Source organism: Lolium rigidum, chromosome 1 (genome assembly GCF_022539505.1).
Source record: "Lolium rigidum isolate FL_2022 chromosome 1, APGP_CSIRO_Lrig_0.1, whole genome shotgun sequence".
In the NCBI taxonomy this organism is placed as follows: domain Eukaryota; kingdom Viridiplantae; phylum Streptophyta; class Magnoliopsida; order Poales; family Poaceae; genus Lolium; species Lolium rigidum.
This window is the reverse complement of record NC_061508.1, coordinates 295,011,840-295,025,666: the sequence shown is the minus strand read 5'-3', so window position 1 is coordinate 295,025,666 and position 13,827 is coordinate 295,011,840. Positions and strand designations below refer to the sequence as shown.

The 13,827-nt window shown below is 46.6% G+C and overlaps 1 protein-coding gene across 1 annotated transcript; it reads right to left on the bottom strand.

Annotated features, from left to right (window-relative positions):
* Window positions 1-1,307: 1,307 nt before the first annotated feature.
* Window positions 1,308-1,709, bottom strand: LOC124660392 (protein GLUTAMINE DUMPER 6-like). Its single transcript, XM_047198203.1, has one exon. It carries the CDS (start codon window positions 1,707-1,709, stop codon window positions 1,308-1,310), a length of 402 nt encoding a protein of 133 aa, XP_047054159.1.
* Window positions 1,710-13,827: the final 12,118 nt, after the last annotated feature.

Sequence of the window (13,827 nt, the reverse complement as noted above, 5' to 3'; positions counted from 1 at the left end):
AGGAGCAGGAGGAAGGTGGCGGCGCGAGGGAAAATCCTAGTTGCCCCCCAAAGGACTTAAAACCAATTTTTAATTAGCAGATTCGTCTATTTAAGAGACTACTATAGTACCTAGTTTTTTTTTTGCGAACGTACTATATATATTTGAGTATATATTGGCTACCAAATGCAGGTGATGACACCATGGTTTGCTAAAGCGCAGCGTATACTATCCATTTTTATAACTTCTACGCGACGTGTCGTCGACGAGCTAGCTATGCTTCGCCTAGTACACCTTTTTGTTATTTTACTCGCGCTTAAAGATAAAATGCAGTTCCCTTTCTCATAACTTTGATCATCATACCACAGCGTATGAATACTACTACCTCCGTTTTTAATGAATACGACATATTATTTTTTTAAAGTGAACCGTATAAAATTTGACCAAATTTTTATAATAAAAATATTACCATGAAAATTTAAAACCAGTATCATTACATCATAATTCATGAAATATATTTCTCTATAATATCTGTTGGACAACGTATTTGTTGATGGATTTATCTACTAAAAGTTTGGCCAAATCTTACTTGGCTTGACTTATGAAAAACAAAGCCTGCTTCATTGGAATGGAGGGAGTACTACCTCCATTCAAATTAATTGCCAACAATTTTTAAAATAAATGATTGTGAACACTGCGTCTAGATATTTTTTTTATCTAGACCAAATCTGACTAAATTGCGTCAATTAGTTTTGAAAAGTGTAAAATCAGACGCATGCATGGCAGATTGTTTGGTCATACCAGTTGAGTACACCTCGGATGTACTCGCGCGCTGTTGTGCAGTGTTTTCCGTTCAGAATAAATAAACAGATTAGCGGAGTAATATGAGTAGTAGGGAGTTCTGTTTAGAAAAATTTGCCGGGGCCGGCCATGGCGCAGGAGGCTTTTCACTTTGGCACGATCTTCTGGAGCTAACTGGGTGGTTAATGCTTAGTCACGAATCAAACCCCGCAGATGAATCAAAATTGAAAAGAAAGTTGATCAAGACGGCCAAACACGCATCAATGCAATTAACTGAAGAATATGCAAGCAAAAACTTCATTCGCTTTCACAATCATAGATCTCGACGCCTCCGAGCGCTCATGCTCTGGGCCTCAAGCTACCTCACCAAGAAACCACCGAGCACTCTATATCTAATATCTTCCCTGGTTGGCGATTCCTAGCTAGTGCTGTATTAAGGAGTACTAGAGACAAAATCGGGAAAATCTCACGAACAAAATTGGTCCCGCCTCCCGCAGGAGCACACGGGTGTGCGCGGCGCGACGCTCCTAGGCCGCGTCGGTCTTGCTTGGCTCGCCGGCGTGTACGGCGGTGGCGAAAGCGAAGGGCCTGGCGCTGGCGATGAAGGACGGCATGTGGTCGCCGGGCATGATGACGATGACTTTGGGCTCGCGGTCGAGCGGCGCCATGGTCGCCCCCCGCGCCGACTCTTCCTCCGAGGCGCTCCCGCGCCGCGACGAGCCGAACGGCTTGGGGCGCGTGCAGAGGAGGATGAGCAGCGCGACCGCCATGAGCCCCATCATGAGCGCGAAGCCGAGCAAGAGGTACGGGGTGGGCGTCCTCCACAGCCCCGGGTGCGCGTGGCCGATGTGTCCCGCCGCCGCGGCTGCCGCCTGGTCGCCGCCGCCGACGCCCACCAGCGCCGCCGTGGCTTCTCTCACCGGCCTCATAGCTGGTGAACGAAACACACGGAGTGATCTCTCTCTCTCTCTCTCTCTCTCTCTCTCTCTCTCTCTCTCTCTCTCTCTCTCTCTCTCTCTCTCTCTCTCTCTCTCTTGTCTCTTGATTTCACTTTCTACACTAAAGGGTGGGCTTAATTTCTTCTCTGGTTCTCTGTGGTTGCTGGCTGTTGTTGTGAGAGGGAAACTGCGACCGAGGAGTGTAGAGAGTAGGGCGGTTTTTATAGGCGGCGAGCGAGGCTGGGGAGGGAGCGGGGAAAAGAAACCGCGCGCGAGGAGGCCCCAGGTGCTATCTCCTGCTGCTGTTGCTGGTTTGGGTTCTGCTGACGCAGACGCAAGTAGAGGACGACAGCTCCGTCTACCTACGAGCTGCCGCCGCGGCTGGGTTTTGGCCGCACGGCCCTGGTGGTTTTTTCCTTTGGAGACAGCTGGTCATGCATGTGGTGAAAATGAGACGCGGAGACTCGGGAACGCCGACTCGTGAGAGTAGTAACGGCAATCATATCCAGCGATATTAATTAGCGTATTAATTAAGATTTTTCAGTCAAAGATTATTTTGAAATATGTGTACGATTTATTCATCGAAACTAAGGTACTACCTCTGTCCCGGTTTACACGACGTATCCCAAGATTATCAATTTGATCAATATAATAGTATAAATTTTTCAGCATAAAAATTATACCATTGGAAAGTAGATCTGAGCTTTCTAATAATATATATTTTATAGTACATATCTTATGTTACGTTGGTGTAATTGGCAATCTAGAGATACGTGCAAGACCTATAAACCGTGACGGAGGGAGTAGTAGTAGTACTCCCTCCTTCACAGTTTATTAGGCACGCGCGTACCCGTAGGTCACCAATTTAACCTATATAATTTAAAGTATATAATATAAAAATTATATCATTAGAAAATAGAACATCTGAACTTTCTAATGATATAATTTTTATAAAATATAACTAATGCTAACTTGATCAAATTTGCGACCTAGGGGTACGCGCGTGCCTTATAAACTGTGAGAGAGGGAGTATTAAATTAGCGAACGAAACAAAGTGTCTGAATATGACACGGCCTTTGACGTATGGTCAATTCTGTTTAGAGCAAGAACAATAGTATAGCCAGCAGCTGGCTATAGTGGTTTGATATATCATCTATAGTCAACTTATAGCCACAATATACAACAGTTGGCTCCAAAATATACTACTTTATCAAAATATGGCCCACCTTTCAATCTCACAAAGTGCCTAGGAGCACTGCTAGAGCTGGCTCTTGCATTAGAGCCCACTTACCTTCTCTCTCCTATTCTCACTCCTCCAACTAAGCAAAGAAATAATATTTCATCTCTTATAGCCAGCTGACTATACCTTATTGTATTTGCTCTTAAGGTATTCGTAAAGCAACAAAAGATAAACATGCCAGCTAGAATTTGCAGGGATCCCAATTAAACATCGCGTAGAAGAAGCAATGTTCCTCCTAGAAAAACCTAGCTCCGCCACCCACCCTCCACCTCCTCCATAGATTGGTTTCACCTCTTTCGGTCAGCCTCGTCATCGTCGGCAGGGATGGTGAACCCCGATTTATGCGTGGAGTTTTTAATGAAAAAAGTGTTTCAGTAGAAAAGATTAAGGCTTTGATAGACGTCTTCTTTTTATCCTCCGCAGTGGCATCGTCTACAATAAGTGATATTTGGCCCTTCTTTCGATGATGAGATCTCATTCTAGATGTTAATCGTGGTGTTGTTACAATTCTCTAGGTATGGTCCTTCAGATTGATTGATCTTTTCTTATTGTTGGCACGAGTAGGATTATCCTCGCAATATTTATCCCTGCTACCATGTCCTCGACAATGATGATTCATACTCTGAGCTCCCCAACAACGTCCATCATATTGTTCAGTTATTTTTCCACGTTACACTGGTGTTAGTACTTTTGCCCATGTGGTCTTTGACAGCCTTTAGAAAAGCACATGATTATGTCATGGAATAAGAACGAGTTTGAAGATGTTGAGGATTTTCTAGTTTTCTTTTAGATTTTATTATTTTGTAATCATTGAAGACAACTCATGTATCTTGTATTGACTGTCAAAAAAGGTAAAATCACACTTATGTCCCCTCTATAATTAATTTTGTCTATTCTAGTACTTTCACTGTCTCAAAATAACTTGCTCAACTTTTTTTAAATATGCATATATCTAAAATTAAAATGCGTTTATATACTTTTGTATATAGATAAAGTTGAGTAAGTTATTTTTGGACGGAGGGAATACAAAAAAATTAAAACCAAAATGAACAATAAGTGAGGTTTAGAGAATCTTGAGTCGGTGCCCCCCAAACAGCGTCTAACAGAAGTGCCAGATAGAGCGTTTGGGTGCCGCTGCGTGGTGCCGCTTTTGGAACACATCTATTCTTGTCGCATCCTACAAACAAACAAAAAATTAAAATATAAATTTGAACGGAAAGACAAGTTTTTATTCAAATTTCTTATATATTATAAGGGTTTGAATGAAATTCATTCAGATTTAAACCCAAAGTGAAACTAGTGGTGCATGGGTCGGCCGCTGCGGTCATAGATCGTAGTACAGAAAGAAGTTGTAGTCGTCCTCGTCAACAATGTTCTGCTTGCCATGGGGTTCGACGGCGGCGGGCTCATTCTTCACCGCGCCATTGGTACCTGCTTCGCCTCCGCCGTTGCACGTGCGGTCAACGAGCGGCCTAGCGGAGTCGCGGATGGACATGATGATGATGTCCTCGATGTTCCCCTCTCAGGCTATGTAGTCGTCCAATGGCTCCATCTAGGCGACGTTGAATCCTGACGTGTCTCAGGATCATCGTTGCTAGTGATGAGGAGCTGCTAGCGGAGGAGCGCCACCATTATCGTGACTGTGTCATCCTACTCATCCTCCACCTTCACCTTCGGCTCCGGGCGGTGAAAGTTGTTGCTATCGCCGGGCGCCGCCTGTCGCATCGGCTCGCGGATCATGATACCACGGATGTTCCTCGGACCAGGCGTCCTGTACTCCTCATTCACCTCGTACTTGGGGACGGCGTAGTGGGATACACGGCAGGACGAAGGCACAGAGCGCACCGGCCCTGAAGAACACGAGTATGAGGAGGACTTGCACGAACTAGCCCCCTCATAAGCCAGATCGCTTGATGTGGTGGCAACATCCGTGGGGATGGCGACATCTTCAGTCTGGGCGCGCCGCGAAGGATCTCATCGAGCACCGCATGGAGAGTACGGGCTGGCACGCCGTAGAAAAGATGGTGAACGGCTTTGTTCCACTGAGTATGTGGCCCAATGAGGCCATGGATCCGGTGTTGTTATTCGTTCTGGCGTGCCTCGAAGAAATCGACCCACCAGGCATCATTTTCGGTTGCCGCCCAGGTGGGATCGTCCCTCTCTTCCTGCTGAAGAATGCAACGTCGGTCCTACATTTCATGAAACGAACGCTCGGTCTGAGCAGTGGGCGTCAGAGGGATGCCAACACTGTTGACGACCATCTTCCATCCGTCGTTACTGGGCAGGCGCATGTCCGGAGACACCGGGTAGCATGACTTGTGCAATGCCCACGCTTTAGGGATGGTGAGGATGCCGTGGCCGAATCCGTTCATGGCGAGGACATTGCGGCTGCTCCTCAAAATGCTGGATCTGGAGGTTGGTGACGGGTTTGAGGGCTCGACGAAGGAGAGAGCGACAAGAGTGTAGGGGGAGCGGGGAGAGAATGAGGATGCCTGAGGTAGGCAAAGATACAGACGGGGCGCACATTAACACCTGAGCGGATGACCACGAGGCCATGCGCGACGAGACATATCCCTGCACCGTCTGAGGAACCTAGAAAAGATGCACGTCCATTAAAGATGCTTGACTAGAGGTAGGCTATGGGTGAAACCCGCGCGTCCATACCTCCGCGTTACTGGCACGATGGGCTCGCCACTCTCCACGCTGCGTCGCGTCCCATCCGGCACCCCCGCAACAACTTCTATGTAGCGGGGACACGCTCGGGTACCAAACAACATAAAAGTCATCACTGGACAGAAATAGTTCTTGGAACGTGCGGTTGGGCGTGGTTAAGTGTCCGACGCCCCCAAAATCCTTTAGGACCTCCAAGTAAAGCTGCTCTTAGGTGGAATCCCACTTCATAGCTAGTTGGACACCCTAATAATCACATCAGTAAATTAGGGCGCGTTTGGTAGGCTGGGCGGGCCTTTTTTTTGCATGGGTGGAGACACAAAACGGCCCGTTTGGTTGTCTGGGTTTGCTCATGTTTTTTTGCATCGCACAATTCTTAAAGCACTATTTTAGCTGCATCCGGAGGAACGCTCAGTTCGGGAGTTTCTAGCGGGCATGTCCCGTTCTCGGGCCTCCTTGGCTCCAGTGATGCAACTGCTGCAGCTCGCTCCTGGTTAAGCTCTCCCTTACATTACTCCACACACTCTCTCCTCAAATTAATACATAGTCCGAATCAAAATAAATTGTACATGAAAAAGATGTGTGTCGATGATATGAATCGATTCCTACAATCGGTTTCGAGTTCCGTCAGTTAAATCGTCAATTTCGTGTATGAAGTTTTGAGCGCATTTTGCCAAATTCTTCGCACACGCTCAACCGTTTGAAATTTCCTGTGAGGAGTAGGCTCACCTCACCATTCCGCATGACTTTCATGTTGACAGGTTTTTGTTTGGGTGTACATACACGGATAGATAAATGACTCGCTAGTATACGATAATGTGTACGCATGTGTGAGTATAGTTTGAAATACTTTTGCTCAACTTCTCGCTCGCCATCTTGATAGACGGTGACATGGTGATGATGTGTGAGAAGTGAGAGGTGATAATCCATGGTGGTGGAGGCTTGGTGGTGTCCGTCTTCGTGGTCGGTGACGTGGTGATGCTTGTGACTGGCGTGATCGACGGTGTCATGGTGGTCTTCGTCTTCGTGGTCGGTGACGTGCCCATGCTTGTGACCGGCATGAACGGCGGTGTCATGGTGGTGTTTGTCTTCGTGGTTAGCGACGTGGTCATGCTTGTGACCGGCGTGACCGGCGGTGTCCTGCTGGTCTTCGTCTTCGTGGTCGGCGACATGGGTGCTTGTGACCGACTTGACCGACGGTGCCATGGTGGTATTCATCTTCGTGGTCGGCGACGTGCCCATGCTTGTGACCGTCGTGACCGACGATGCCATGGTGGTCTTCGTCTTCGTGGTCGGTGACGTGCCCATGCTTGACCGGCGTGACCGATGGTGTCATGGTGGTCTTCGTCTTCATGGTTGGCGACGTGCCCATGCTTGTGACCGGCATGACCGACGGTGCCATCGCCGACGTCCGAAGCTTTTGAACGGCGTTGCCATGCTGGTGTTGTGAGAGGTGAGGTAAGGTCACCATGTTGCCATATAGGTGAGGCTTGGAAATTCATGCGACCACCCAATCAAAGTGTTACTTGAATGCCACCCGATGCAATCCAGCCTATCAAACGATGTTCGATTTGTGTATCGGAGCTCCCCCGAAACGAGACGGAAGTTCCATCTCGTTGACGCAGTGAGTCATGAATCGGATGTAGCCTACCAAACACGTCTTTAATAAAAACACATGCATGGAACACATGGAGTATATATGCTGCATTTCTTCTTGGCCGTATCCAGCATGACATGATTGAAGATGCAGGACACGTACGTGTAGGAGCCGTGTTTTCCCACTCCATGCATTCCATGCCACACCACAAGGTCATGGCCTCTGCTGCACGAGCTAAAGTCGAACACTTGAAGCTAGCGCTAACTGACAACTTGACAAGGTATGGCATGCACGACGACTTGTGTACGCCGCCGCAAAACCGATCCATACGCGGCGCCATGAACCGAGCTGGCTAGGTTCATTCATGGGCAGAGCAGGGAAAGTTATCGCACGTACTACGCCATGGCCAGCTCAGCAATGCATGCGTGGGACGCTTGACGTGTGCATGTGGCGTGAGAAGATATCTAGTGCTCCATAGCACTTGTGTGCTACTTGATTCCAGCAAAATCTGGACCCTCTGTTCTGATTTAAAGGACCGGATTTAATGTAAGCACAGGAACTGCTCCCAGCACCGAACATTTGCAGACCAGTCCCTGTATTTTTTCTAATTATGGAACATGATTTGTAATCCATAATGTCTCCCGTCGCATCCCCATATTGTCTCCAACGTTGAGAGCGTACGGCCGCCGGCGCCAGATCACAAGGGTCTTCACGAGTTGATGTTGCCAAGCCAACACAGCTTCTCTACTTTCCTCTCTGGTCTGGATATATTGCTGCTTGTATATCTAATTTAGTAATCAGAACAGGAACGCATGTACACCGAGTTAAGCTTTGATGCGGATCCAATAGCTCAAAGTTCAGTAAGTTAACCATAGAATTACCCATGGCAGCACACACACGTATTTCCAGGTTAGAACAATATTGGCAGCGGCTTGAGCTTCACACAATCCACGAACCCTAGATGCGATTTGCTGGGTGAACAGAATCGTGAGGAGAGAGAACGAACAATCATGTAGAATAATATGAAAAACTAGAGGGTCCTATGCCAATATGTGGCATGGTGGGAGCCGGTCCAGTAGTTACATTAAATCATGCCCTTTGAATAAGAATGGAGGGTCGCACACTGCACAAGTGCCATGGAGCACTAGATATCTTCTCGGCGTCTCGAAGCAAGCAAGCCATGCATCCACAGCTGGAACCATGGTCGCCTATTGATTTGCTAGCTAGCCTTGGACCCCCGTCTCGATAGCTAGTCACCGCCTACCTAGATCGTTTGTTGGCTGGATTTTCACGAGAAATATCGAACCATGAATACGATGCGTGTCGTCCTCTCAGTATGTATGCATACTACTCGTATCTTGAGAGACACACGGGGATCACGTTTAGAGCAAAAACAATAGAAGAGTTAGCAGTTGGCTATATGTTTTTGACATATCATCTATAGTGTACTTATAGCTAGCTCATACAATAGTTAGATACAAGTATGAACTACTTTATATGCATATGGCCCACATTGCAATCTCACAAAGTGTCTGGGGTCACGGTGGGCAAAAAAACCGATGAACGAAGACCGAAACCGAAAAGACCGAGACTGAACCCGAAAAGACCGAGACCGAAATGACTGATAAAAATTGGGTAGAAAATTTTATAGATCGAATTTAGTTTGGTCAATTCGGTTATTTATTCCAAGTAACCGAATATACCGAACTGACCTAATTTTACGTGTGACTGTCCCAATCTTTAGAATTGTGTGATGTGCGTGAGTTGTGGTATTCTTGAATTTTGATCAAACTTCTGTAGGATTTTTAAATTTTTGTTTAGATTGTTCAATGTTTGTTCCTACCAACTGATAATAATATATGCAATGAAAAAACGTCCAAAATACATCTAAAATGTTGCTAATTTTTTACTAAATAATGTCTAATATATGTGTTGACAATATTGACCATGATGTTCGGTCATGACCGAACCCGAACCCGAATAAATGGGTATCCGAATTTGTCGGGTAGTAAAATGAGTAAGTATATTTCGGTCTTCATTTTTTTATGATCAAATTCTAAATAGACCGAAATACAAAAACCCAATGATCGATCATGACCGAATGCCCACCCCTATCTAGGAGCATGCGCTGCAGCTGGCTATTATCTTGTAGCGTGCTTATCTTCTCTCTCCTCTTCTCTCTCATCTAACTCAATAAAATTATATTATTTTAACTCTTATAGCCTGCTGATGATACCTTATTGTACTTCCTCTTATAGATTGTTGACAGTTGGATAGCACTTCACGTTTCGACTTTCGAGGACAGAAATCCACCACATGCTGTCCAGGTTTTCTCACGAAACACTAAACTAGCTTTAAACACAAATTGGCAACAATTCTAACTATCTTCATAAGGTTTAATTTTCTTGGTGAAGAAAATTTGGATTGAACCCTGAGCAAATCTGATACAATAATGTTGAATCTGTTAGCACTTATAAAAGGGCATGGGTATGTAATTAGATATAGCATGTATTGACTTCTCACACATGGTGTTGCCCCCGCTCGGGCGACACCGCAGGACACCCAACCCTAGCGCCCCACCCCATCTCTCCCTTCCCCGCCGCCACCCGAGAAGGACGTCGGGCGTGTCCGCGTAGGTGCTAGTGAAGGTGACGGCGAGGCTCCAGTCGCCCCGTCTCGTGGCGTGGAGTATTGGTGTTGGATTCCTTCTTCGCCGAGGAAGTCATCCAAAGTATAGTTCTTGAACTCCGTTCCATTGTCGCTCCTTATTGCGAGGATCTTGTTGTCATACTTGCGTTGAACTTGATTGGCAAACTCCATCATGGTTCGTTGAGTCTCACTCTTGTACTTGAAGAAGAATACCCAACAATAACGGGAATAGTCATCAACGATGAAAAGGCAATACTTCTTTCCTCCAAGACTTTCATGAGACGTTGGACCGAAGAGATCAACATGTAAGAGCTCCAAGCATCTTGTGGTAGAGATGATAGTCTTGGCCTTGTGAGGAGCTCCATGCATTTTTCCTTGTACGCAAGCCCTACAAACGCGATCCTTACAAAAAGAGACATCTTCTTTTAGTCCGAGAATGTGGCCACCCTTGTGGAGACTTTGCAAAGTCCTCATGTTGACATGGGCTAGTCGGCGATGCCATAACCAACCCTTGTCACCTTTGGCGAATAGGCAAAGAGCGGAATATGTTGTCTTTCCGGAGAAGTCAACAATATATAATCCGTTCTCTACATATCCAACAAAAGCTACATGGAGTGTCTTGCTCCACAAGAGGACCACCATATGTTCATCAAAGAAAGTACATAGACCCATGCGAGCAATTTGATGAACGGAGAGTAAGTTGTAACCATGGGTCTCGACAAGGAGGACATTCACAAGTGAGATGTCGGGTGTTACCACCACCTTGCCAAGACCCAATACCTTAGAGCACGTGTTGTCGCCATATGATACGGTAGAGTAGGAAGGCTTGAGGTCGACAACAATATTCTTGCTTCCGGTCATATGACTTGTGGCTCCACTATCAACCACACATTTAGCACTACCGGAAGCATAGTCCTACAAGGAATCAAGTCTTGGATTTAGGTACCCATTTTTCAATGGGTCCTAGCATGTTAGTAACAAGGGGTTTGGGAACCCAAATAGTCCAATCAACATTGTCCTTTTGAGGATCAATAAAGCGAGCACGAATATTTCCATAGTAATCAACAAAAAGAACATGAGAAGGGTTGTTAGAGCCGGCGAAACCCTTCGAGGCGGAGTTGGGTACTCCATCTCTTCTCGAGCTAGCATCACTCTCCTCAAGGTTGATCTCCATGTTCTTCTTGTTCTTCTTCTTCTTGGTCCTCCTATTCCTCTTCCTCTTTGGCTTGGTAGCCACTCATTCTTCATTGCAAGAGCCCTCTTTGACTCCATCTTTGGCTCCAATGACTCCTTCCAAGTACTTGGTTTGAACTTGGAGTCTATCAATCTTGGCCTTCAAACGATTGACTTCATCTCCATGCTCCGGATGAGGGTGGCAAATATCAAACACTTGGACTTCCTTTGCCTTGTTCACCCGGAAGTGTTCCACCAAGGCTTCTTCTTGGAGAGCATTCATCTTCATGAGTATACGCTTGTCACTCTCCAACTTGGCAATGTCACTTTCATGAGTGCCGCACGCACGATCCTTGCTCAAAGGAAAATACTCCTTCAATGCTTCCTCTTGCATTGAATTGACCTCCATGAGCTTGGCTTCCCTCCTCTTCAAGGCGGCTATTTCTTCCTCATGATCACAACAAGTGGCCTTCTCCTTGCTCATAAGGAGACATTCCTCCAAAGACTCTTCTTGCATGCTACTCAAACTCAATAGCTTGGCCTTGGTGGTCTCAAGAGTGGCAATTTCTTCTTCATGGTTGCAACATGAGGTCTTCTCTTTGCACAAGCGGTAATATTCATCCAAGGCTTCTTCTTGAAGAGCATTGACTTCCAAGAGAAGAACATTGTGCTTTCTCAAAGAAGCAACTTGATCAACAAGCTCGTCATGGCAAGAGTTGGGGTCTTCATCATCTTTCTCTTTGTTAGCTTCCTCGAGAGAGAGCATCTTCTTTTTGAGCTCACCCATCAAACCAAGAGTATGGTCTCGGTCCTTGATGAGTTGGGAGACAATAGCCTTGTTGGTGTCTTCGAGGACAATGACACTAGCTTCAAGAGACATGCGCAAATTTTGTTCATCTTCAAGCTCTTCTTTGAGCGAGGCAATCTCATTTGCCGCTTCCCTTTCCAACCTTTCCTTCTCCTCTATGAGGCCTTGTGCCGCACCAAGTTGGCTCAAGAGAGCCCCAACATGAGTCTTGGTATCCCCTTGCATGTTAGTGAGAAAAGCATCCAAACCCATAATCTCACGTTTAACGGTGAGACTAGTGGCATCATCAATATATAGGGCATTAGTCAAGGGTGATGGTTTGGAGGGTGATTTTACCTCCGAGGATGCCTTTGCCATAAGGCAACGAGCATTGTTGGTGGCGAGGTTCTCATTTGGAGAGTCGAAGAGGGAGATAGAGGGAGTGGTAATGGCGATGACGGCCACTCCCTCTCCTTCCTTGTTGGAGCTCTTGTCCCCACGTTCTTCATCCTCATCGGAGGAGTATTCTTCTCGAATGATGAAGGCTCTAGGCTTCTTGGTGAAGGAGACCATGTCGTCATCGGACTTGGGGGAGAACTTGGAGAATCGTTTTGAGAGTGACTTGAACTTTTCCTTGCAGGTAAGCCTTCCACCATGATCTTCTCTTCTCTCAAACATACAATCCGCGACAAAATGACTCTTGTCGCCGCAATTGTAGCATGTTCTTCCCTTTTGCCCTTCCCTTGGGCTCTTGGAGAAACTTCTTGGAGAATAACGTGATCTTCTTGGTCTTGTGCTTCGGGACTTGTTTCCATCCCAAAATTTCTTGGCGGCGAGAGCCATGTGCTCATGATAATTGATCTTGAGATCATCCGGTCCCCACTCAATGGGAGCCTCATCGCTTTCACTAGCCTCATGTACCTTCATCTTCAATGCAAGGTTGGGCTTGCGTGTGTTGTGGGCGCGAGCAACAAGATCCTCTGCATTCTTCTTGGAGATGTCCAAAGCGATGACTTCGCTAAGAACTTCATCGGATGTCATAGCACGGAAGGAGGCGTTTTGGCGGATGGCCGTCAACTTCACTTCCTCATAAGGGAGGAGAGCGTTGTAGAACTTGCGCTTGATCCAATGGTCACCCACGAACGTTGCTCCAAGATCTTGCATTTGTACGGCGAGGGCGATGAGGCGCCGGTACATTTCTTCGGGAGTCTCTCCTTCAATCATGACGAAATTGTCGGCCATATTGTTCACTTCATCGAAACGAAAGCTTTGGATGCTCGCATTTCCGAGGAAGAGCTTGTCGAGTTTATCCCATGCTTCCTTGGCGGTCTTGAGCGAGCGGATATGAGCGCGGTCCTTTGGCGTGATGGCCATGTGAATCATGTTGATGGCGGTGGCGTTGAGTTGGTCATCCACCACATCTCTTCTTGTCAATTTCTTTGGAACTCGTGGTGAGTAGCCTTCCTCAATAATGCGCCAAAGCTCGGTAGACGCGCTGCGCACATGAGACTTCATCAAGAATTGCCAATTTTCAAAGTTATTTGACTCAAGTAACGGTGGTGAACCATGCGACAAGATATGTGGCATAGGTATTGGAACATTTATGGTGTAATCACTTGGTGGTGGCACCTCATGATAACCCCCTAGACGTTCCGCAACCGGTGTCTCATCCTTCCCCTTTGTTGAAGTGCCGGTCTCCCCAAGCCCTTCCTTTAGTGAATCTTTTGTCGCTTGCGCGACAAAATCAACAAGAGGAAAGGGGGTAGCTTTTGGTGGGGGGTTCTCGGCACTTGCTTGAGGATCAACACTAGGGTTTGGTTTTTGAGCAACCAACTCCATCATCATCGCCTTCATTTGGTTAACGATGGATGACTCCAATTTCTTGAGGTCATCCAATGTAGCTGTTGTGGTATCGACGGGAGATGATGGAGCGGGTGGCACAAGGGAAGGTGACCCATTCACCACACCCGCATCTTGTTCGGCCATTTCTTAG